At 44.9% G+C, this 27,083-nt stretch overlaps 1 protein-coding gene across 6 annotated transcripts in view; it reads right to left on the bottom strand.

Moving 5' to 3' along the window:
• LOC141050262 (sulfotransferase 2B1-like) overlaps positions 1-27,083 on the bottom strand; it is a 181,526-nt gene that overhangs the window by 69,083 nt on the left and 85,360 nt on the right. For all 6 annotated transcript variants that reach the window (XM_073547142.1, XM_073547139.1, XM_073547143.1 and 3 more), the window contains one exon: positions 18,651-18,862. In XM_073547142.1, coding sequence (XP_073403243.1) covers positions 18,651-18,862 — 212 coding nt within the window. The remainder of the gene's footprint in view (positions 1-18,650; positions 18,863-27,083) is intronic.

Genomic DNA, 27,083 nt, shown 5'->3' on the forward strand with positions numbered 1-27,083 from the left:
TTTGCCAGCACACTATGCCAGCAGGGTATCTGATAGCTGGCAGGGCATATGTATTGATGGGGCAGATTTTCTTTTTCCCTTTGATGGCATTTGGATGTTGCTGCTTTCTGTAACAACCCTGCCAGCATAAACTGCATGGCCTCCCATTCCCCACCTGCCTTACTCACTACTCCGGGTCATGCTGTGTGTTCTGTCTACTGCCTGCTCCATGCTGCATGCCTCTTGCCTACTGCATGCTCTCTGCATACTTCCTAGTTGTGTGCATAGGGGGGGCGGCGGCGGTACTCTTTGGTTCTTATAGAATCAGTGTGCACCTGCTTATGTTGTTCCCAGCCAATTACCAAGGGGCCTCTAGTATTTAGGACAGCTCCACCCAGTGGAAGCTGCCTGAGCAATGCCTTTACTCAGGCAGTGTCTTGCTGCTGAGTTGCAAGGTCCTGTCCTGTCTCTGCCTGCTCTGGGTGCATCATACCCAGATCTGTTTCTGTGAGCTTGGGTCATGCTTTCCACCCACCAGGAGGCAGAATATCCTGGTCCCTGTATCCCTGGCTCTGTGCATTGACTCGTACCTTGCCTTGTCCGATCTCAGTCCTATCCTCTGTCTGTTGGTATCCTTGTCTGTGGCTCCTTTCCCTGCCGTGTCTATCCTTGTGTCCTCTCCATCTGCCTGTGCTCCGCACTCTTGCGGCTCTGCCTGTTCTCCGCCCTCTTGCAGCTCTGCCTGTGCTTTGCATACCTTGTGGTTCCACGCTATTTCCCTTCTGTAACTCTTGCTGCTGCAGAACCTCTTGCTGCAAACTGCAGCGCCTCTCAGCAGCCTTGCAGTTCAACCCTGCTGCGCTTCTTGTGGTTCTTCTCTGCTCCGCAACCCTGCTGTTCTGCTTTGCTTCCGTTCCGTATCTTGTGGATTCTTGTTCTACCTGCCTGTATTGGCTCCTAATCTGTACCGGCTTCTCCTGTGTGAACAGCTCTCTACCTGTTTCCGCATACCCTTCATACCTGTCTATGTGCCTGTCCTTCCTGAAACTATTCCTGCATCTTCAGTGAGAACAGCTCTCTACCTGTTCCCTCATACCATTCATACCTGTCTATGTTCCTGTTCTTCCCGAACCAGTTCCTGCACCGTCAGTGTGAACAGCCCTCTACCTCTCCACATATTCTATTCATCCCAGTCCGAGTCTCTGTCCTGTCACTACCGAGTCAGTTCCTGTCCCTTCTGCCTCAGCTGTGCCTCCATGCCTGTGCCTCAGCCATGCCCACCTGCCTGCCAGTGCCTTATCCATGCCCACCTGCCTGCCAGTGCCTCAGCTGTGCCTGCCTGCCAGTGTCTCAGCTGTGCCCGCCTGCCTGCCACGATCTCAAGCCGTGCCTGCTAGAGTACCCGTCATGTCCGTTTGTACCAGCCCGCACCTGCTCACAGTATCATGTCTCTCAGTGGGATCAGCAGCCACAGCCAGACTCCACCCTGGAGTGGCACCTGGCAGCTACCTGCAGCACAAGCCTGACCTCACCATCAGAGGCTCCAGTGAACACCAAGGTAGCTGCTTAGTTATGCCATATCCAGGGTAGTCTGGTTTGTGGTCCAGTGGGGCCACACCCCTCATGCTCACGCCAACCAGTCTGGTTGCGAGCGTTACAATTTCCTTGCCTCTTCATCATGGTTACCATATACTTGTGGAATGCTGAGGTATTTGTAGCATGTCGGTTTATCTGCTATGTGCCCTGCTGGCAATTCCACTCCATTAGTCTTGACTATCTTGCTTCTCTCTATTACCAACTGGCCGCACTTATCCAGTCTGAAGGACATCTCGATGTCTTCACTGTAGATCCTTGTAAGGTGGATCAGCGAATTGATGTCTCGTTCGTTTTTCGCATGCAGCTTGATGTCATCCAAGTAGAGGAGGTGGCTGATGGTGCTTCCACTCTTGAACTTGCATCTATAGCCAGACTCTGTAATTATCTTACTGAGGGGGTTCAAGCCTATGCAGAACAGCAATGGGGACAGTACATAATCAAATGCAGCATATACCAAGGTGATTCTCTATGGATTTAAGGTCAGATGAGTTTGCTAGCCAATCAAGCAACGTTATACTCTTGTTTTTAAACCAGGTATTGGTACTTTTAGCAGCATGGACAGGTGCCAAGTCCTGCTGGAGAATGAAATTTTCATCTCCCAAAAGTTTGGAGGCAGAGGGAAGCATGAAGTGCTCTAAAATTTCCTGGTACATGGTGTTAGGGTTGCGGATCGCACTAAATTTAAAATATAAGAAAGTACGATCGCAACCCGTGGTCCACCATGCAGAGACGGTAAACTGCTGTAATGGCAGAGTACTAACTGAACACCGGCGGGTTAACCACTGACTCGGTGTGCACAGGGGCGAACTCTGTTACCTCACAGAGCCGCTGGAACAAATGCCAGGGTCTGTTAACTTCACAGGTCCGCTCTAGCATAGGAAAAGCGCTAGTGACGTGGTCACAGAACTCAGCCCCAAGGACACGGGGATGGAGTCCCTCTAGACCCACAGGTGCACGGAAACACTACTGCGGTGACAGGGGTAGACTATTAAGGACTGCTGTGCCCTGTTAACAGTCACAGGGTGCAGCAGACAGTTGCTTACCGCACTGAATGAGAACAGCGCCGCACAGGCGGATGCCACTAACCAGCCTAAGCTTAGAGCTGGAAAGCGCTCTATCTGCGCTCAGTGCCCCTCTGATGGATGCTGCAGTACATGCGGTGCAGTGGTGCCGTGTGCTGAATGGTGCGCTCAGGTGCTAACGTGAAAGGAGCTGGGAGCACTGCAGCGCTAGGCAGTGACACTACTCGGCGCTGAATCTAACTCTGTAAACCCTAACTGTGGCACCCCTGATGGTTCAGTTGCCACAGAGGTACTTCACCTCCTCCTGGGGTGTGGTGCCCCACCATCCAGGTAAGTTGGAGGCTCCTGACCACATTCCAACACCTGCACCTATCATCATAAAGTAGTGTAGCAAAGCCACATTGCAGCTCCCTGCTTGGAGTGTAGTAGAGCACCTTTGGTGGCTCCCTGCTTGGAACACAAAATGTGCTGGGAGGCGGGTGGAGTTAGAATACATAAAAGAGTGGGAAGGTTTTAGGAGTTCAGTCAGTTGAGTGGAGAGAGTGAGGAGTGAAGATCCCTGGGAGAGGGATGGAGGAAGGAGGTGCTGCAGCAGATCTCAGTGACCTGGGTCTGCTGGCACAGAAAAGGAAAGAAAGGGAAAGACATTGAACAAAAACCTGATCTTCCATGGGACAGAAAGACTAGTACGGAACGTAGGAGTAAAAGGGAACAGAGGACGTGGGTTAGAAGAGAACCCTGCCTAGAAGTTCTAAGTGCAAGGCCGGGGCCTGGTCCCCGATGTTGTATGGATACTAAGGGTCCTACAACAGACACCGGTGGAGTAGTAGGCTGTAAATGCACTACTCCCATCTAAGACTTGGGGGCACAACAGCAACTTGGATAGTGAGCCGGGACTTAGGAGTAAGGAGTCCCTGAAGCAGGCTACAGCTGTCTGCCGTACAAGTATAGTTCTTGGGAACATCTGTCAGGAGGAACTCCAGTGTAACTCAGTACTAGGAGTACTTCACACCAAAGGCGCTATAAGAGGAGACATTCAGAAAGGCACATGTTGGCGGAGTGTTGGAAGGGAGCATTCCATCTGACCTGGAGGTTGACTGAGTCCCTGACCCGGAGGACACAGCACGGAGGCAGGCACCTGTGTGTGCTACAGACTGTGAGTAAAGCTTTGGAACTACAAGCCCTGGTGTCCTCCATTTATTCCTGCGCCTCGCCTCTACCCGTACATCTACACTGCCCTGGGACTACAGCTCCACCTGTGGGGAGCTTCACCATCTTGGCTGCAACACACCACCAGCCCCAGAGGATCTGCATGCAGCGTCGGCTTAACATCTCACTTGCCGAACACCACAGGTTGTGTCACAAACTATTCATTCAAACAATTACATTTCACCATTTTAATTCCCCCATTACTTGGGTGCCCAGGGCCACGGACCGGGTCACCGCTGCTGTGACACATCCCACTGACACCGGCCCGGTACCGAGTACCCCACAGCCCTGGGAGGGTGACCCATAACTCATACACAACCAAGGGAGGGAGTCATAATGAGTCAGTCACCCGTACACATGCATCCATCATCACACACACAACTAACAACATGAGTCTATAATAGCGCAGGGCCAAGCGAATCTTTTATAGCAACGTCCTTCCGGGACCTTCCTGATGGTCCAATCCAAGCTGCTTGAGGACCTGAGCATGTGACCTCCGACCTCCAATGAAAGGTCATCCCAATGGCATGTTCAGTAGGCTGCAAAAAGGACTTGGCCTCTGGAGCTGCTCGCTGCTGGCTAGTGCAGATTGCTAAGGCTGAACCAGAGGTGGCAGCAGCAATTAACCTGACAGTACTAGCTTGATCATGACGTCGAGATCAACGCCTTTGCTGAGCAGCCTCCTCTGCGGTCGGGACTGAATGGGAGACCGCAGAAGGCAAGGCTCGGGATTCCTCCTGTGCAGAGGCAGGAACCCAATGCCTAACTGCACTGACTTTGGTCTTGATAAAACACAATGGACCTTCACCAGCAGATGACATGGCTCCCAAAACCATCATTGATTGTGAATACTTCACACTAGACCTTGGACATCAAGGTCCCAGAGACAGGAGGAAGAGTGGAGAGACAGACAATCCAAGCTGCTTAAGGTCTAGTGGCCAGCAAACTCGCCTGACCTTAACCCCATAGAGAATCTAAGGGGTATTGTCAAGAGGAAGATGAGAGACACCAGACCCAACAATGCAGATGAGCTGAATGCTGCTATCAAAGTAACCTGGGCTTCCATAACACCTTAGCAGTGCCACAGGCTGATCGCCTCCATGCCACGCTGCTTTGATGCTTTAATTGATGCCAAAGGAGCCTCGACCAAGTATTGCGTGCATTTACTGAACATACACTTCAGTAAGCCAACATTTCAGATTTTAAAATATTTTTTTTCAAGCTGGTGTTATAAAGTATTATAATTTACTAAGATAATTACTTTTGGGTTTTCATTGGATGTAAGCCATTATCATCAACATTAACAGAAATAAACCGGTGAAATAGATCACTCTGTGTGTAATGACTCTATAGAATATAGGAGTTTCACTTTTTGTATTGAAGAACTGAAATAAAGTAATTTTTTTATGATATTCTAATTCTGTGAGATGCACCTGTATATATATAAAATGAACAAGAACATGTATAACAGTCACAGAAAAACCTGAGACAAAAAAATGTGAGTGGTTTTAATATTGCAGGATAAGTTCCTGTCTGTGGTTGAGACTGTGCGGTATTCTGATTTTGATTGTGAATAACCACTCTCTGCTTATTAATTTACTCTATGGTCTCCACTTCCAAAAAAAACCTGTAGATCCAACCAGGTTTTTTTGCCTGCTGAGTGTGAACTGGACTGATCACTTGAAAATATACTGGGTGACAGTATAGACAGTATAGACCCTAAAGTAGGAGCTTTTTCAGATACATACTGTATGTTATTGTTTAGTACATGTTTTAATGTATTGTCTTGATTTAATATTGGAATATATTTTTTGATAATTCTAATATTATTACTGAAATTGATATATTCCTTAAAGTCCATTGCTTGCAATTGAGTACCTCATTACACCAAGAGGAGATCATCAATATATCTTCCGTACTAAATTATATGTTTACTATGTGGGTTATTATCATTGTGGAGATACAGTTCCTCCCATCTTGACATCACAAAATTTGCTAGAATCGGGGAAAATTTGGTTTCCATGCTGACTCCAGTTTTTTGTAAGAAATAATGACTATCAAAACTGAAATAATTATGTTTCAAGTGGAAGTTGATGGCAGACAGTAAGAAATCCTTAGGCCGGAGTCACAGTAGACGTATAAAATATCGGTCCATTTTTCACGGATGAGAATCGCAGAAACATTCCCTGAACAGTGATCTGTATATCATCCATGTGCAATGCGAGGATGCGATTTTTCACATATAAGCTTCCGTGTGACATCCGTTTGACATCTGTATGGCATCCATACTGCTGGCTTGCAAAATGGACATATAATGTCAGTGAGATATATATACATATATATATATATATATATATATACATTTATATTTCATACAGAGCTAGATAGCAGAATATGTGAAAAATCAATTGTCAGCATCTTTAATATCATTACAGAACCCGACAGGATATGAGACATGGTTTACATACATTAAAACATTGCATATCCGGTATTTTTTTATAAGCTGTGCGCAGAATTATAGGGCAAATGAGTATTTTGATCACATCATCCTTTTCATACATGTTGTCCTACTGCAAGCTGTAAAGATTTGAAAGCCAACTGCCAATTATGTAAATCAGGTGATTTGCATCGCTGTAATGAGGAGGGGTGTGGTCTAATGACATCAAAACCCTATATAACGTGTACTTAATTATTAGGCAACTTCATTTCCTTTGGCAAAATGGGTCAGAAGAGAGATTTGACGGACTCTGAAAAGTAAAAAATTGTGAGATGTCTTGCACAGGAATGCAGCAGTCTTGAAATTGTCAAACTTTTGAAGCGTGATCACCAAACAATCAAGCGTTTCATGGCAAATAGCCAACAGGGTCGCAAGAAGCGTGTTGATAAAAAAAGGCGCAAAATAACTGCCCATGAATTGAGGAAAATCAAGAGTGAAGCTGCCAAGATGCCATTTGCCACCAGTTTTGCCATATTTCAGAGCTGCAACGTTACTGAAGTATCAAAAAGCTCAAGGTGTGCCATACTCAGGAACATGGCCAAGGTAAGGAAGGCTGAAAAACGACCACCTTTCAGCAAGAAACATAAGATAAAACGTCAAGACTGGGCCAAGAAATATCTTAAGACAGATTTTTCTAAGGTTTTATGGACTGATGAAATGAGAGTGACTCTTGATGGGCCAGATGGATTGGTCCAAGGCTGTATCAGTAAAGGCCAGAGAGCTCCACTCCGACTCAGACGCCAGCAAGATGGAGGTGGGGTACTGGCATGGGCTGGTATCAAAGATGAACTTATAGGACCTTTTCGGGTTGAGGATGGAGTGAAGCTCAACTCCCAGACCTACTGCCAGTTTCTAGAAGACACCTTCTTCAAGCAGTGGTACAGGAAGAAGTCGGTATCGTTCAAGAAAAACATGATTTTCAAGCAGGACAATACTCCATCACATGCATCCAAATACTCCACAGCGTGGCGGGCCAGTAAAGGTCTAAAGGAAGAAAAAATAATGACATGGCCCCCTTGTTCACCTGATCTGAACCCCATAGAGAACCTGTGGTCGCTCATAAAATGTGAGATCTACAAGGAGGGAAAACAGTACACCTCTCCGAACAGTGTCTGGGAGGCTGTGGTGGCTGCTGCATGCATTGTTGATCGTAAACAGATCAAGCAACTGACAGAATCTATGGATGGAAGGCTTTTGTGTGTAATCATAAAGAAATGTGGCTATTGGTCACTGATATTTTTTTTTTGTTTTTGAATGTCAGAAATGTTTATTTCTAAATTTTGTGTTGTTATATTGGTTTACCTAGTGAAAATAAACAAGTGAGATGGGTATATATTTGTTTTTTTATTAAGTTGCCTAATAATTCTGCACAGTAATAGTTACCTGAAAAAACAGATATCCTCCTAAGATAGCCAAATCTAAAAAAAAAAAAACCACTCCAAATTCCAAAAATATTAAGCTTTGATATTTATGAGTCTTTTTGGTTGATTAAGAACATAGTTTTTGTTCAATAATAAAAAGAATCCTCTCAAATACAACTTGCCTAATAATTCTGCATGCAGTGTATGTCCCACACTGATAATGTTATTAGTGTGTGTGTGTTAAATTTTAGAGCTGTAGGTGCTAAATTAAAGGATTAATTCTTGGAAAAAACTGGAGTGGGCTCCCGCCCAATTTTCTCTGCCGGAGAGGGCAAGCCAGTGACTGAGGGCAGGTATTAACAGCCTAGAGAGGTACCATTGTTTTTGGGACCCCCTGGCGAAAAAAATCTGCCCCCAGCCACCCCAAAAAAGGTGCATCTGTAATATGTGCCAATTCCGGCACTTGCACGCTCTCTTCCCATTGCCCTGTAGTGGGTGGCATATGGGGTTAATGTCACCTTGCTATTGTAAGGTGACATTAAGCCTGGCTAATAATGCAGAGGTGGAAATCGAAGCATGCTGCGATTTTGCTCGCACATATAAAACGGGTGAGAAAAAAACGGATGATGGGAACTGCCCTATAGATTAACATTGGTATGAGTGCTATGCGATTTTTTATCGTCTGTATTTCTCTCTAGTGTGATTCTGGCTTTAGTTGTGGTTTTGCATGAACTTAAGGTGGCAAGATGGTATGATAAAAAGGAGATGGCTATATTGTGTGGAATAGAGGGGTAGAGACCCACCACATCTCACGACAACCAGTTGAAATCTTTTTTTCCAATACATATTCATTACAGACACCAACCACAAATGTGGTGTCTCGGATGAAACTAGATGTGGCATGATATACAGGTGTTGTGGGGTGTTCCAGATACTAATACTCTGATATCTTCTTGTTAATGGGTCCTGTAAATAAACCCTCCTGGATCAAATCAAACAATAATAAATGATATTCATTGGTTCATTAGTAGGGTCTCTCAATAGTTCTTTATTGTTATTCACAATTTTCAAGTTTAAATTGAGTTTCTTATATAAACCAGCATTTAATAGTACAGTTGTCCCTCCTTTGACGCCTGGCCTAGTAGAAGATCTTTATTGTTCTTAATTTCTAATAGTGCTTTTCTTTCTGCTTGTGTCAAATTTAAGTTAAGAGTATAACTCTGTGAGATATATTTTAAAGTTTTATCAGTTTCTGTTCCACCAATTCTTGAACTTGGTCCAAAGGTGAAGGACGTGACTGTAATGGAGTAAAAAGGACTTCCCATCATAAAGTCATCATTAAGGTTCGTGGTAATATCTCGAGATTCAGACCTCATAAGTTTAAGATGTAATGGGGTTCACTGTTCCTCAAAGATTTTAAAGGTTTTAAGCACATAAGATTTATTGCTACTGTCAATAGTGGTGTGTGCTGTTTGGTGGTCATCATCTTGGTTAAAGAAATAGCATTTTAACGTGAAGTTGCGTGCCAGCTTGTTAACATCCAAAATAGTTCTAAATACGTCAAATTCATTTATGGGTGAAAACCCTAATCCTTTGCTTAGTAAGGAAGTTTGCTATGTGAAAATAATATAGCTCTACAGGTTCTATATTGGTATATTTAATATTGACAGTTCTTGTTGCAGGTTGGATAGCGATTTACGCTTATGTTTTCTCCCTCACGTTTCCTCCATTTTTTTATGCATTACCCACTTTATTATTGAAGCAATTCCTTCTTTGTGATGGTAATTGTGAATCATTAATAGAACACAATGATGAATCCGAGTAATCAATTGTGGTTGTTGCAATGGAGGGGTCCGAGAGATTATCAGTGTTCCTAAATCTGACTTTATTAGGTTTAAAAGTGCATTTGTTGAAGCGTGTTTTGAGAATGGATTATAGTTTTTTACTACAGTCATAGACTTGATTGGAAATATATTGACTCTCTTGTAAATTTCCTTTTTTTCATGTTCGTTATGGCATTCTCTAATGATGAGCGAGCATACTCGGTAATGCTCGATATTTGCCCGAGCATTGCTGTACTCGCGGTGCTCGGCGAGCACCAAGCTTTTCCGGGATTGTTCAGCAGGAGTTCGGGTCCACGTCCTGCATGTTTGGCACTTTTTGAGTACCAATCAACAAGCAGGGATTGTCTGCCATGCACTGTAATGCCGCAGCCATGTTGGTTTTAGCATTACAGTGATTGACTGGCCGTAGTGCATCATCAGGTCTATATCAGACCTGGCAATGCCCTGCTCGTCACATTCAGCTCTGGAATCAGCTAGTGTAGGGAGTGTGGCTACTGAGATAGGGTCAGATTTGGGGGTTTCAAAGAGACACATTCAGCTCTGGAATCAGCTAGTGTAGGGGAGAGTTGCTGCTGAGATAGGGTCAGATTTGGGGGTTTCAAAGAGAGTGTGGGTAAACCATCATTGAATACACAAATCCAGCTAAGCAAACAGTCCTTCTAAGGTCTAATTACGGGGTATATAGATTTCAGAGCTAGGTAGGCAGGCAGTATATGTGAGTATATAGATATTAATAGCAGGCAGGCATTGTATGTGGCATACTTCATTGCATACATCAAGAGGGTCCATACCATTACTGTCTACTGATGCCTATTACATATATTGACCGGATATACATAGTCCCAGGTATCATTGGCAAGGAATAATTGTTTTTGCATCCTAATTCTAATTATTTAATTCAAAAGCAATCCAGAGCCCCTTTCTTTTCTCCATTTGCTTGTTGGGACTGCAGAATACAGCCAGATCCTTTTCATAGTACCATGTAAAAATCCAGCTATTTTAAACAGGTTTTCCCGTCCCAGCGATCACATCTGAGTGCGCATAAAATTCTGTCATTTTTCTGCTACTGTAAAAAATTTTTGGAGTGTCTAATACAATTTCTTGACACCATTTTGCTGCAAAAAATATTTAGCTGCCAAAATAATATTTAGCTACAGGGCAGATATTTTACACTGGGTTTTTTCCACCACATAGATCGCATATCATTGCGCTCAAAATTGTGCCATTTTAGGCCTCCATGGAAATGTTTTTGTTGTGTCTTAGCCTAGTTATTTACAAAATTATGCTTGCCAAAAAAAATAGAGGCCAGATATTTGAAAGTGGGCTATCTCTGTCAGACGCCTCACATAGGTGCGCTCCAAATTCAGCCATTTGTAGTGAATGCGGAATATATTGTAGTCCATTTCAAATGGGCAAGGCAATTGCCAAGGGACGGTGAAGTGGACGTGATGATGATGATGAATGAAGAGGCCGAGGCTGATGCTGTGGGCAAGCTGAAACTGGGCCATAACAAACACCCAAATGTTCTCGCTCGACCTTTCTGTCCCAATTACTAGGGGACCGCAGCGGCACACCACTATTGAACCCAGAGCAGTGTCAAAAGGTTGTTGGTTGGATAGCGGATAAGGCTTCCAGTCATTTTGCCACCACCACCATCACACTGTCTTCCACACGGTCAAGTCTGAGTAGCCGTGAGGACCGTATATTCCACACCCTGATCCTCATTCCTCCCACCATGCCAAGTGCCCAGAGACAACTGATCCCACACTTGGACACTCCAAAGAGCTGTTCACTTTTCCATTTATAGATTCGAGCCTCTCACCCAGTCGACTTGAAGAGGGGCAAGATGAGATAGCATGTAGTGATGCACAAATATGTGAGCAGTCAGGGTCACATGAAGTCGACAGTGAGAACGTGTCACAAGAGGTGGACGATGATGAGATACAATTGCCAGAAAGTCAGGAGGAGGACCAGGGAGCGGAATTGGAAGACAAGGTGGTGGATGATATAGTTACTGACTCAATCTGGCAGCAGGACATGCTGAGCGAGGACAGCAGCACACAGCTGGAGGGAGGCGTAGCAGCCAATAGGCAGGAAGAAGCAGTGTGGTGACTGCAGACAGAATGCGGGCAACCGTTCCTCATAACACCAACATGACGGAAGTTGCCAGTCCAACTGTTAGATCTTCCCAAGTCTGGTTGCTTTTTATAGACTCTGCTGATAACCCCAAACAGGCCATTTGCACTAGCTGCCATGCCTGTATCAGCAGGGGTAGCAAAACTACCAGCCTGACCACCAGGGCCGGTGTTCCACCAGGCAGACCAGGCAGATGCCTGGGGCTCCCACCTACAAAGGGGGCCCCCTGCATCTGCAATCCATTTATGAAGTGCCCAGAGGGTGTACAGCAGTGAATAATGCTGTGCATTGCTCTGAAGTCTTGGAGTGTCTCTCGCAAAACCCCTTGAGCCCCCCTGTCTCTCTCTCCCTGCAATCAGGATAAAAGTTGAGAGTGAGGGGGAGGGGCCGATTACAGCATAGTGACAGCCAGGAAGATGCCTGCAGCTCTGTGTGTCTCCTCCTGAGTCCTGATCATGGCTGCTCCTAGCACTGTCCTGAGAATGGATATGCCTAAGTGAAGCCATAGAACCTGGTAAGAGCAGCAGTAACAGGTCAGAGAGCAGTGATTTACTCATTGTGGTCACGGAGCTCTGTGCTGATCGCTGCAGGATCAGGATTCACAGCCACATAGAGCAGCGATCAGCGTCAGCTCTGACCACAGTCACTAATCCCTGCTTGTAACGTGACAGGGCGACCTCCTGTCACTATTGTCTGGAAGACACAAGACAGGGACTTGTCTGCTGAATCTGGGGATTTATGACATAGAAATAAGTGATTTCCCATGTGAAATAATAAGGGTAAACCATGCACATATACAGTACAGATGCGCATAGGAATCAGCGGTTTTGGTGCATTTTTTTTTGCAGCCAAAGCCGGCTCTCTTGGTGGTAAAAACACTGCTTTCTAAACACCCATTTTTTAGGGTATGTGCAGACGTCCCAGAAATGGCAGCACTTTGGAGTCAGCGGACATGTCCTCCGTCTAAAGTGCTGCCATCTGTTGAACGCAGGTGATTCCGCATGTGGTCACTGAGCCATGTGGAATCACAGCACCCAATACATCGTTGGGGTGAGATTTCTCTTGCGGAGACTCGCATCTACACAAGATAAATTGACATGCTGCGGTCTGGAGAGTCGTGCTGCATGTCTGTCTCTGCAGGTGAAGTGCGGGCATATGTGCACGCATAGTGGACATGGAATTTCTAGAAATCCCATCCACTATGCTGTAACATCTGGGTGCTGCGGGTTGGATGCTGCGGATGTACGCAGCATCCAGAGTTTACTGATTGTGGACACAGACCCTTAGAGCTTTTGCTGTTTTTTTTTTACAGTATTCATTTTGTCTACAGTACATGTTTAATAAAGTTCGTTTTATTCACCAAAAACACAGCGAAAAACAACGTTGCGACATTTGCAGCTTTTCTAAAACTTTTTCATTGCTTTCTACGGGTGAAAAAAATTGCTGAAAGAAGTGACACACTGCGGATTTAAAGAACGTCGCAGTTGTGAAATTAACTCAGGATAAAATAAAAGGGCGTGCGGGAGATCTCTGAAAATCTCAGTCTTTGCTTGTGCTGTAAAATGCTGTAAACTTCTTATTTGCAGAAGAAAAAGCTGCAGAAATTCTTCACATGAACGTGGCCAAGAGCAGCTTTTTAAAGTGCCAGCAAAACTTATGAGATTTCCGAAATCTGCTGCATGCGCTTGTTTTTTTCTGACTGAATTTCAAAACTGTAGCGCTTTTTACATCTGCAGCGTGTCACTTCTTTCAGTGTGTTTTCCCCCGTAGAAAGCAATGAAAGAATAATTAAAAAAAAAAAAAGCTGCAGATATTGCAACGGCATTTTTCGCTGCAATTTTTTAAGTGGTTTTGGTGAGTTAAACTATTAAGTCTCGTTCACACGTTCAGTATTTGGCCAGGATTTCACATCAGGATTTGTAATGCAGAAACAGCAGTGGAACAATCAGAGGAAAAGTATAATAGGAACCCGTCACCACTTCTGGATTTCTCTCCCTCCTGGTTTTGACTTGCACTTACTGATGTGAAATACTGACCGAATACTCAACGTGTGAACGTGGCCTTAAACATACTGTAGACAATGCAAACATCCACACTTTAAAAAAAAGCTGAAAAAAGTGTAAAGAACACCAGAAAACAAGCTGAAAAACAGGTGTTTTGAACACAACATTTTTACTGCCAATAGAACATGTTTTGACTCCTGAAAAAAATGCATGTGAACATAGCCATAGCGTTTCAGAGTAAGACTATCTGTGGTGTTACATAGGACTGCAGGTGACATCTACTACATTATCTGCTCTCTGAGAGTTATTACTGCTATCTCTGGTGTTACATAGGATGAGGTCACAGTCATGTGACTGGTCTCGTGAGCCGGGAGGGCTTCTGTTCTGGAGTGTGCTGTGCATAGAGGGAATTATATGGCGATCGGTACACAGCCCCTTCTGAAAGGACAGGTGGGCGTGGTGGCTGATTCGCAGAGCGGGAAAACTACAATCCCAACCGGGATAGCAGGTGGGAGTGTCAAAATCGGGACTGTCCCACTGGATCCAGGACAGTTGGGAGCCCTGCTGTGTTATCTGCAGTGTTAAAAAAATAATAAATAAAGGGAATCTGTCACCTACTTTTGGCGGGCTATTTAAATGAGGTCGGTCCGGTCCGATGGGCAGTGTTTCCGATCTTTGCTGCCTCTCCATCCTTGGCAGCCGTCCCCAGTTTTTTCATGAATAGGAGTAGGTGTCCGCCACTGTTTGCGCGTGCGCTAAGCATTCTTGGCTCGCGCATGCACAGTATGCTTTGCCCAACTGCGGGCAAAGCCGAAAAGCCTGACTGCGCATGCGCCAGTTAACTAGGCCCCGGAACACAGCAAAATACTTCCGGGCTTAGTTAACCGGTGCATGTGCAGTCAGACTTTTTGGCTTTGCCTGCAGTTGGACAAAGCATACTGCACATGCGTGAGCCAAGAATGCTTAGCGCATGCACGAAAAATGGCGGACACCTACTCCTATTCACGAAAAAACTGCGGACGGTGGCCAAGGACGGGAAGGTGGCAAAGATCGGAAACACCGCCCATCGGACCGGACCGACCTAATTTAAATAGCCCGCCAAAAGTAGGTGACAGATTCCCTTTAAGAGGGGGTTGGGGGACAACTCTTTGTCTTGGAGCTTGGGCCCCCCAATCTTTTCTGACCCTAGCAATGCTCCTGTGTAATGTAGAGTTGAGCGAAACAGGTCGGTCAGATTCAAAAGTCGTCGACTTTCGCCAAAGTCGGGTTTCATGAAACGAAACCCGACCACTGTGTGAATTTGGCCATGCGGTAGGCGACTCAAGCGTCAAAGTTGGGTTTCGCCGAATGCTTGCACGTGACTTTTTTCAGCCAATGAGAGAAGCGGAGCGTAGCTTAGCGGGAGCATAGCTGGAGTGGGAGTGGAAGAGAGAGAGAGGGAGGGGGAGAGAGAGAAGAGAGAGAGAGAGATTTCGCCGGTTCTAGGGTTAAAATTCATGCCAGGTGTGTTTACAGTCCTCCACTCACTGCCGACTTTTCTCCCCATTGACTTGCATTGGGTTTCGTGTTTCACGACTTTTCCCGGCTTTTCCCTATAGTCAGCCGATTTCGTTTGACTCGACTTTTGAGAAAGTCGGGTTTCATGAAACCCAACTCGACCCTAAAAAAGGCAAAGTCGCTCATCTCTAGTGTAATGCTAATAGTGGCAGACCCGTTGGCTGATATAAGGCCCCTGAATATGGGGGCCACAGTGCCCGCACTGGTTCCAGGCCCCTCTGCCACCTGTATCCACATCCTGCTCATGTATTGTAACCTAAATGTGTGATTTTGCAATGTTAACATTTGGGGCCCCACTTTAAACTTTTGCCTAGGGCCCCACTTTGTCTAAAACTGGCCCTGCTGACCACCACCAGCATGATCAGGCACATGGCAGCAAAGCACACAACTTTTTGGGCCAAATCCCAGGCTCCAGGGTGACACCACTGCTTCTTCCACTGTTGTGTGTGCAAGCCAATCTTCTGTCCACGGTGCATGCAAAGATGCCTCCTGCCCTGCACCTGTCATTGCCCACACTGAACTATCACCATCATCAAGCATGCCCACGTTATTGTCCCAGCACAGACTTCAGTTGTACATACCTCAGTCATTGGAACCCAAGCGGAAATACGCTGCCAACGCCCCGCATGCCACAGTACTAAATTCACACATTTCTCTTCTGCTTGTGCTTGAAATGTTGGCTTTTAGGCTCATGGAGATGGAACTTTCCACAACCTGATGTCGGCGGCCATCCCAAGGTACTCGGTCCCAAGCCTATTTCTCCCAGTGTTCAGTCTCGGCATTACATAAGCACATTTCCAACAACATTACCTGTGCCCTCAATAATGCTGTTATAGGGAAGTTCCACCTAACCACGGACACGTGGACAACAAATGCTTGTGGGCAGGGATGGTACATCTTGCTGAAGGTACATTGGGTTAACATAGTAGAAGCCCGGACCCAATCGGACCCTGGGATGGAACACGTCCTCCTAACACTGAGGCTTGCGGGCCCTATTTCTATCAGGGTTGCCCCCACAGTCTACAGGTACTGCACCTCCTCCTCCTCCTCTTCAGCCTCCATCTCTGAAATGACCACAAAACTGGAAGCACTGCAGCACTGACTCAGCCAAGCAGCAACAGGCTGTGCTGAAGCTAATATGCTTAGGTGACAAACCGCACAATGCTGAAGAGTTATGGACAGCTCTCAAAGAGCAGGCAGATCTGTGGCCGACATCGCTGAACTTACAGACAGGCATGGTCATGTGTGACAATGTCCGGAACCTAGTGGCGGCTCTGAAGCGAGGCGAGTTCACACATGTACCATGCCTGGTCCAAGTGCTTAACCTCGTTGTTCAATGGATTCTCCAAAGTTCTCCAGGGCTGATAGATCTGCTTGTGAAAGTACACTGCCTGTGTGCCCATTTTAGAAATTCAGATACGGCTTCAGCCACCCTTGCCATGCTTCAGCATCGCTTGCAGCTTCTAGCTCACCAACTGGTGTTTGATGTCCCCACACTTTGGAACTCTACACTGCATATGTTGGAAAGGATTTGTGAGCAGAAGAGGGCGGTTGTTGACTACCAGTATCAATAAAGCTGTAGATATTTAGTTCAGACCCCACACATAAGACTTCAGGAGTGAACATGGATGTCAGACATATATACCATCCCCCAGAACTTTGATGACTGCACCAAGTTGGTGAGCGGCAATGAAGCCATAATTAGCATCACCATTCCGCTTCTCAGCATTCTGAAAACCTTTCTGCTCACAATTAAAGAGGATGCATTGCAGGCAGAGAATGAGGACATGGAGCAAGGAACCATACAGGGTGATTACACTCAGCCCAGGCTCATGTCGTCGCAAAGTGGATTGGTAGACAATGAGGAGAAGGAGGAAGAGCAGGAGCTACTTTCATGTGCTGCAGACGGTACCAAAAGCACAGCTGTCATACCGTCTGTTCAGCGGGGATGGCCTGAGGACAGGGAGGAGGAGGATGAGGATGAGAAGGAGGAGGACAGCATGGTCAGTTGTCCTGTTGGTGAGGACATGGAAGTTTTGCCTGTTACCAGTCTGGCACGCATGGCTGACTTTATGTTGTGCTGCATTTCCTGTAACCCTCGCATTATAAAAATTTTCAGTGACAGTCATTACTGGTTCAGGACACTTCTAGACACACGCTACAAGGAGAACTTTCAATATCTTCTTCCAGAGGCAAAGAGGTGTACAAAAATGTTGCTGTACCAGAGGGCCCTTGTAGCGGAATTACAGGAAAAATTTCCATGTGAGAACGCTGGCAGCAGACGTCAGAGTTTGTTGTACAAGTAAGGAGTCCAAGCGAGAGAGACAGAAGTACAATACAGCTCAGGCAGAGGAACAATGGTAAAGTTCTGGGACAGTTCTCTCAGACCCTCTCATCATGACACCACTGAGGGGAGGGGTGCTCTCCAAACAGGACATAGCATCCACAAAGGATTCTAGCAAATTTTGTGTTCAATTGGTCTCCTTGTTTCCTTTCCTCCCGAACTTTGCAGTGCATCCTAACTGTGGTTTTCCCCCACATATGGGGTATTAGCATGCTCAGGAGAACAAATTTTGTAGACCATTTTTTCCTGTTACCCTTGTGAAAATAAAAAAATTGGGTCTAACTTAAAAATTTTTTGTGAAAAAAGTTAAATGTAAATTTTTTTCCCACATTCCAAAAATTCCTGTGAATCACCTGAAGGGTTAATAAACTTCTTCAATGTGATTTTGAGCATCTTGAGGGGTACAGTTTTTAGAATTGGTGTCTCTTGGGTATTTTCTATCATATAGACCCCTCAAAGTCACTTTCAATGTGAGGTGTTCCCTTAAAAAATGGTTTTGTAAATTTTGCTGGAAAAATGAGAAATCGCTGGTCAACTTTTAACATTTATAACGTCCTAAAAAAAAATTGTTTAAAAAATTGTGCTGATGTAGAGTAGACGTGTGGGAAATGTTATTTATTAACTATATTGTGTGACATATCTCTATAATTTAAGGGCATAAGAATTCAATGTTTGAAAATTGCAAACTTTTCCAAATTATTGCCAAATTTGTTTTTTTTTCCACAAGTAAATGCAAGTTATATTGAAGAAACTTTACCAATAGCATGAAGTACAATTTGTCACAAAAATAATCTCAGAATCAGTGTCATAAAATGACAGTGGTCAAAATTGTAAAAAATTGGCCTGGTCAATAATGTGCAAACCACCTTGGGGGTAAAAGGGTCAATGTTTGCACCCATCTTAGCGATTACACTGTGCTTCTGAACTTTAGATTGCGCTTTTTGCATTACATATTTGATCTAGGTATCACATCTAGTTGTCATGCACTTTTCATTTTAACGCAATAATCGTATTGTACTGTAGATATAATATTAACAATACAAGTGTGATCACACTACAGCATTGCAGAATGTTTTTGAAGACTTTTTGTGTAACAATTTACCTTTGCCTTAGAACCATTAAATGATTTCATAAAAAAGTGTCTGGGCAAGTGACTGCTAATTAGGCGAGGGTGTTCCTCACTTTGTTGTAGTTTTTTGCCATAATCCAACTTTTCAATCCAAGGTACTCTTTCCCAGTTCGGTACAGTATTGCTCCAGGTTGGGTCTCCATTCTTTTGAATGAGGCTTAAAATCTCAATCATCCATGTGGTGCCTAATAATGTTATAAAAAGCAAAAAGAAAAAAAATATAGAATTTTAACATTTGAGAAATTTTAGGTATTCAAGATGATCTCTGAGAATTTGTGCAAGACATTTACATTTATGGGGCCAGATCTGAATACATCTTATATGACTCATGCAAAAATATATATTAAATGACACAATAAATTACAATAAAACAATACACAACTACAAATAAGATATGTGGAAGATGCAAATTTGAACTCAGAAATGCATCTTCTTACTTGTAAACCATCTGTGGTTGGCATTTTTTGTAGTGAGGATGTACAAGGATTATTGACATCGGAATGGAATAATTAGAGCTAAGACAAACTGAAAACCTTATACAGTGTTTCTTACTTTTACGGTTCGCTCACACTAGAGTCTAAAAATTTGGTCCCAGTTAGTGATGGGCGAACACTAAAATACTCGGGTGCTCGTTGCTCGGGTCAAGCACATTGGAATGCTCGGGTTCTCGACCTGAGCAATGATGAGTCCAATGTAAGTCTATAGGAAACTCAAGAATTTTTCCACTGGTCCCCCCGACGGTCTTTAGAGGGAATAAAAATTGCAGAAATCAATGGGAACAGTGCTCAAATGACATGGGAATATCATAGGGAAGACCCATGGAAGCATTACTGACTCCCAGGTCAATGTTGTGAACAATGTTGGAAGAGTTTTACGCCACTTTTACAGACTCACAATAAAACATGCAAAAAAGATGCCAAAATGGATTTTCCTGGGCAATATGTTAAGGAACATCCTTTCCAGGGTAATTATTTGTATGTAAGGCAAAATAAATAACTCAAACCAAAAATGCTCCTCCACACCTTGGGCTATGTTCACACATAGCGTTTGTGATGTGTTTTTGAAATTTAGAATTGCTTTCAACCAAGACAGATGCATTCACTGGGGAATGTCATTTTAAAATTTTACAACCTTAGCTGGTCATGTGGTGTGTGACACATCATCAGACACATCGTGTTTCATTTATGAAGGAAGGGCTCTGAAAGTCACAAAAACCATTGTTAGAGGGCCATCAGGCAGCCTTTAAATTCATCCATCAGCCGGCTATACTTTGTTGTTCGCATTATTAAAAAGTGCTTCTACTCTACTGTTATGGCCTCTGCAGTAATTGGCTGGGCTGCCAAAAATTAGGATGCACCCCAATACCCCTTTGACGAGGTGTACAGGAGGGCCTCATGAAACAATGTTCCCATTATTATGATGTGGTTCTTCTGTACTGTTTGCCTATGCAGTGAATGTAAGGCCTGGCTAAAATGTAGACGCACCCCAATACTCCTTTGAAGAGACGTACAGGAGGGTCTCCAGAAAACAATGATAATATTATTAGGAAGTGGTTCTCCCATACTGTTTGCCTATGCAGTGAATGCAAGGCCTGGCCCAAATTTGGACGTGTAAGGCGGTAGACCGTGCTGTGGGTACCTGCGTCATGCTGGGTCTCGAACTGTCAATGCTGCGTTCAGTGTTGCCGGGGGGGAAAGAATGAGGAACCGGACTGGTCCCATGACCAGGGGATAGGTGGAGTAGCTAAGCCAGGAAGTGAGCAGGATGCGTGGGAAAGAGGTCTCAGTTTACCGCCCGCAGTAAGTGCAGAGAGAGTTGTGCAGTGCACTTTGCAGCAACAGAGGCAGCACGGAGATGTGCCCCGGCAGAGCTTAGGCGAATGCTTCAGTGAGCCAGTGAGGGTTCAGAATGCCGCGCGCCCGGCCAAGATTGCAGTTCTCATACGGAGGAGCGGTTGCCAGTGGCAGGACCCTGAAATGCGTTCCCCATTTCTGATAGATGCACAGCAGCACACGTGTGAGACAGTGACTCCTGCAGCACTCCCCACTTTGACTGCACAGATTTATGAACTAGGAGCTCAGTGGACAAAACTGCGCCATTGCCGCCAGAAACTGGACCGTGATTTGTTGTAATTCATCGAAGAACACCACGCCGGCCATTGCCGGTGCTCCAGCTGCCATCAGACTGTATGTGGATGAGGCCCAGAGAAGAGGATGATAAGTGTTGTTTCAATACCAGACTGTTGCGTTAATCCATTTACATCCCATGTTTATTGTTTATTAGCTCCATGCGAGGAGACCATTGCCATTTTCCTGTTAAAAATTAAATTGCGTTGTTATGCAGCTTTGTTGTACAATCCCTGCGTTACTGCATTCGCGAACCTGCTTACATACACACGCCAGTACGCCTTTGAACAGACATACATGAGGGCCTCCTGAAAGCAATGTTCCCATTATTAGGAAGTTGGTACTATTTGTCTATACAGTGAATGCAACACCTGCCCCAAATTTGAACACACCCCAATAAACCTTTGAAGAGACATACAGGGGGCCACCTGAAAGCAATGTTCCCATTATTAGGAAGTTGGTACTATTTGTCTATACAGTGAATGCAACACCTGCCCCAAATTTGAACACACCCCAATAAACCTTTGAAGAGACATACAGGGGGCCACCTGAAAGCAATGTTCCCATTATTAGGAAGTTGGTACTCCCATACTGTTTGCCTATGCAGTGAATTGCAGTGCTGAGGCTGAAGAACCTACAGTGGAGAATTGCAGTGTTGAAGCTGAAGAAACTGCAGTGGAGAATGGCATTGTTGAAGCTTAACAAAGTGCAGTGGAGAACTGCATTGTTGAGGATGAAGAAACTACAATGGAGAATTGCAATGTTGAGGGTTTCCTGAAGGTGTTTGAAAGGGTCGCCAAGAGGAAGAAATTCCTACCAGAGCAATGGGTAGATGTGCTGGTGCCATACTTGATGGGGGAGCCACAGAAAACATACTATGATTTAGCTTTGCAGGATGCTAAAGAGTATGGTAATCTAAAAATGGAGATTCTTGCAAGCTTGGGGGTAACAATGACTCTCAGGGCACTGCGGGTTCACCGTTGGGTGTATCACCAGGACAAACTGCCACACTTCCAAATGTTTGACCTGTTGCACCTGGTTCAGAAGTGTCTGCAGCCAGAGTCCTTTATGCCTGCGCTGATTGTAGAGCAAGTGTTGATGGACCGGTATGTGCACTCCCTGCTGATGCCCGTACAGACTTGGGTTGCCCAGGGTGATCCCTGGAATGCCGATGAACTGATTAGACTGATTGAGAGATACCAGAGGATGGAAGGTTCCGTGTGAAAGCAACCCACTTCATACTGGGGGTCCCAAAATGGGGCGGAGGCCCAAAAGGGGATAGGGAGCAGATAATGTTTGCCTATGAAGTGTATGCCTATGCCACAAATTTTGACACAATCCAATACCCCTTAGAAGTGACGTGGAGGAGGGCCTCATAAAACAATTTTCCCATTATTGGGAAGTGGATCTACCATACTGTTTGACTATTCAGTGAATGCAAGAGCTGCCACAAATGTGGTCGCACACATTACCCCTTAGAAGAGACATGGAGGAGGGCCTCATAAATTTTTTTTCCCATTATTAGGAAGTGGGTCTCCCACTGTGTTTGCCTATGCAGTGAATGCAAGGGCTGCCAAAAATTTGAGCGCACCCAAATACCCCTTTGAGGAGACATGGAGGAGGACCTCATAAAAATGTTCCCATTAGAAAGGAGCAGGTCTCCTATACTTGTAATGCCCATGCACTATGTGTATGGGCTGACAAACATTTACCTCTGGGGTATACATGAACATACTGTATAACCATTTTTTTGGTATGGGCACCATAAACACCCTTTAAATAAATTATATGAGTGTTGCATCATGAACCACGTTCACCTTGGTGATCTGGGGGTGGAGGATGAGGATGAGAAAAAGGAGGAGGACAACATCAAATCATGAAAATAAGGAAGCGCATACCCATGTGTGGGTGTGAAGAGGTGCATGGGAATAGACCTCCCAAAAAAAGACCCAGGATATTAGTTTATGTTATGCTGCTATCATTCGGTGGTGTTGAGATGTCCGGCTCAATGCAGATCTTGTTGATTTTTATAAGAATCAGCATTTTCATTTGTCAGGCTGATGCGCTTATCAGTTATAGTTCCACAAGCGGCACTAAAAACCCGCTTTGACAAAATGCTAGCGGCAGGGCAGGCCTGGACCTCCAAGGCATAGAGAGCCAGTTCATGCCACGTGTCCAGCTTGGATACCCAATAATTATAAGGCACAGAGGAATCACGAAGGATGTTGGTACAATCAGCAAGGTGCTCCCTTAGCATCTTCCAAAACTTTGCACTCCTTGTGAGAATGCCCCACGCCTCAGGGCCAGTGCGATGGGAGGGTCTGAGAAAACTCTCCCAGAACTTTGTGTTCCCTTGTCTCTACTGAATTGTAGGTGTGTCTCTCACCTGTACGCCTTGGCTGTCCAACGAACTGTGACCTCTGCCACCAGTATTTTCAGATGAGAATTTTTTTTAATAATAACAACAAGAGCCCTCTAGTACTCCCCATTTTAGTATACCTGTCTTCCTCTGGAATAAGAAAGAGAAAGTTCTTCTTATAGTGTGGGTCTACCAGTGTCACCAACCAGTAATGAATGTTACTCAAAATTTTTAGAACGCGAGGGTCATGGATAAGGAAACATAACATAAACTCAGCCATGTGTGCCACACTGCTAACAGGCAAGACTCCCATGTCCTCACCAAGAGGACGACTGACCATGCTCTCCTCCTCCTCCACCTTCTCCTCCTCCTCCCTGTCCTCAGACCATTCATGCTGAACAGACGGTATGTCAGTTGTGCTTTTAGTACCATCTGTATCGCATGAAACTAGCTCCTGTTGTTCCTCCTCGTCCTCTTCCTCATTGGCACCCAATCCACATTGAGATGAGATGAGGCTGGGCTGTGTGTAATCATCCTGTATGGTTCCTTGCTCCATCTCATTATGCTCCGCCTGCAATGCATCCTCTTTGATTGTGAGCAGAGAGCGTTTCAGAACACAGAGAAGCGGTATGGTGATGCTAATTATGGCATCATCGACACTCACCATCTTGGTGGTGTCCTCAAAGTTTTGGAGGATGGTACATATGTCTGACATCCATGTCCACTCCTGAGGTCTTATGTGTGGACTCTAGACTGAATACCGATGGCCTCATTGATGTTAGTAGTCAACAACTGCCCTCTTCTGCTTACAAACCCTTTCCAACACCTTCAGTCTAGAGTTTCATCACGAGGGGACATCACATAACAGTCGGTGAGATGGAAGCTGCAAACGCTACTGAATCATGGCAAGGGTGGCTGAAACTGTAGCTGACTTTCCATAATGGGCACACAGGTGGCGTACTTTCACAAGCAGACCCGGCAGCTCATGGTAGCTTTTGTGAAACCATTAATCAACAAGGTTTAGTAAAAAGGCCAGGCATGATACGTATGTAAGCTCGCCTCGCCTCATAGCCACCACCAGATTCAGACCATTGTCAAACATGGCCATGCCTGGCTGTAGGTTCAGTTGTATCAGCCACAGATCTGCCAGCTCTGTCAGAGCTGTCCACAACTCTTCAGCAATGTGGAGTTTGTCACCTAAGCATATTGGCTTCAGCACAGCTTGTTGCCTCTTGGCTGAGGCAATGCTTCCAGCTTGTGACTGATGTGGTCATTTTGGAGATGGAGGCTGAAGAGAAGGAGGAGGAGGTGCAGGAGCTGTAGACTGTGGAGGCAACTGTGGTGAGTTCATTCTCTGGTTCACCAGTTGTAAGTTCTCCTTCCAGACTCCCTCTGGTGGTAACAGGAGGTAGTGAGGCTGATTTGATCGGTGGAGATCTGCCACCTGAGAATGAAGATGACGATTGGATCTCAGGAGTCTCAGATTGGATTTAAGACAGCCGACGCCCTATTCAGTTGCTGGTGATTCCTTCTGGCTTGTCAGATCTTGATTTTCAGCTCTGTTCCAGTCATCTAAAGCTAAGTTTTTCTGCTAATGTTCACACTTGATTTTGTTGGTCTATTCAGTTTTTTGTGTGGTCAGCCAGCCCCTGCTGGGGGCTGTGCTGAATTTCTACTCTTATTTATCAGTATTTTGCCAATTTGCTTTTTGTCGCTTACTAGTTTGGTCTCTTTTTGCTCTGTCTCGGAATATTTCAGAGTGCTGATATAGTGGGAGAAGTCTAGTGACTTCAGGGTTAATTTTGCTATCAGAAGTGTTGGACATTATTTTTGTAGGGTTTTTCGCAGGTTGCAGATAGTGTTTTTCCTTTCCTTTCCTCTCTAGTTAGTTTGGGCCCCATCGTTTGCTCAGCCTACTTTCCTGCCTGTGTTTGTGCCTTCATCTTGTTTCACCATCAATACATGTATGGGGGCTATCTATTCCTTTGGGGTCTGCTCTGGGGCAGTTAGTTTTCCCCTTTTCATGCTTCAGACTTATTTAGTCCTCCAGCCGTGATGAGGCATCTAGGAACATTGTAGGTACGCTCCACGGCTGCTGCTAGTTGTGTGGTAGGATCAGGGATCTGCAATCTGCATAGTTACCAACCTCTCTGGTTTTCTGTGACTTAGCTTGTTTTGCTTTTTTCTCCTCGGTGACCCATTCATAACAGAATCACCAGCCATACCGCAGATTCTAGGGTACTCAAAAGCAGGAAAAAGTTGTTAAAAAAAAGTGTCAGAATTTTTTTTTACTATTTTTTCCTCTTTTATCTCTGGGGTCGTAGGAGGATTTTTTTTTCTTTTTCCTAATGGAGATTAAGCAATTGTCTGATCGTGTGGAGCAGCTGGCCGCTGAAGTGCAGGGAATTTCCACCTACCACATTCAGTACATGCTGCTGAACCTAAGATCTCTACTCCTGATGCGTTTTCTGGGGATCGGTCTAAATTTCTGAATTTTAAGAATAATTGTAAATTATTTCTGGCCTGGAAGCCTAACTCATCGGGGAGCTCTGTGCAGCAGGTTAAAATTGTCATCTCCTTGCTGCGCGGCGAACCCCAGGATTGTGCTTTTTCTCTGACACCTGAAAATCCTATTCTGACTAATGTGGATGCATTTTTTCGAGCCTTGGGGTTGTTGTATGATGAACCTAATGCTGTTGATCAAGCTGAGAGAACCCTGTTGGCATTAAACCAGAGTCAGGATTCTGCAGAGTTATACTGTCAAAAATTCCAAAAGTGGGCGGTCCTTACTACATGGAATGATAGTGCATTGGCAGCTCTCTTTCGGAAGGGTTTATCAGAGACCGTAAAAGATGTTATGGTGGGATTTCCTGTTCCCTCTGGTCTTGACGATTCTATGTCATTAGCCATTCAAGTTGATCGGCGTTTACATGAACGTAAAACTACACGGGAAGCGCTGCCACCTTTTGAACAAACGTCTGAACCTATGCAATGTGATGGGGTTTTATCTAGGGCGCAACGTCAGGAGTTTAAAAGGAGTAATAAGCTGTGTTTTTTCTGTGGAGACGCCTCTCATATTATTTCTGTCTGCCCAAAACGAGAGAAATGTTTTGCACACACATTTGCTGTGGGCAGTATACAACCTAAGTTTCTTTTGGCAATTACTCTGATCTGCTCCTTATCCACGTTTTCCACGAAGGCTTTTGTGGATTGAGGAGCAGCGTTGAATCTGATGGATTTGGACTTTGCTAAACGTTGTGGTTTTTCCATGACGCCTCTGCGGACGCCTATTCCTTTGAGGGGTATTGATGGTACTCCTTTGGCGGAGAATAAACCTCAGTTTTGGACCCAGGTGACAATGCGAGTTGCCCCAGACCATCAAGAAAATTGTAAATTTTTGGTGCTGCATAATTTGCATGATACTATTGTTCTGGGTTTTCCTTGGTTGCAAACTCATAATCCAGTTTTGGATTGGAAATCTGGGTCTGTGGTGAGTTGGGGTTGTCAGTGTGTTCTTAGGGATGCTCCTGTTTTCTCCACCTCTCCTCAGTCTCATGATATTCCTTATTATCTAGCTGATTTTTCTGATGTATTTAGTGAGAGTAAGTCTGCGTCTTTGCCTCCTCATAGGAGTTATGACTGTGCAATTGAGTTGATGCCTGGGTGTAAATTTCCCAAGGGTCTGCTTTTCAACTTATCAGTACCCGAACATGATGCTATGCGATCCTATATTAAGGAGTCATTGGAGAAGGGTCATATTAGACCATCCTCGTCACCTTTAGGTGCTGGATTTTTTTTGTGGCCAAGAAAGATGGTTCATTAAGACCGTGTATTGATTATCGTTCCCTTAGCAAGATGACAGTTAAATATCAGTACCCGTAGCCTCTGATGTCTGATTTATTCTCCAGAGTTAAGAGTGCC

Source organism: Dendrobates tinctorius, unplaced genomic scaffold, assembly GCF_039654945.1.
Source record: "Dendrobates tinctorius isolate UK_male_01 unplaced genomic scaffold, ASM3965494v1 ptg000151l, whole genome shotgun sequence".
Taxonomy (NCBI): Eukaryota; Metazoa; Chordata; class Amphibia; order Anura; family Dendrobatidae; genus Dendrobates; species Dendrobates tinctorius.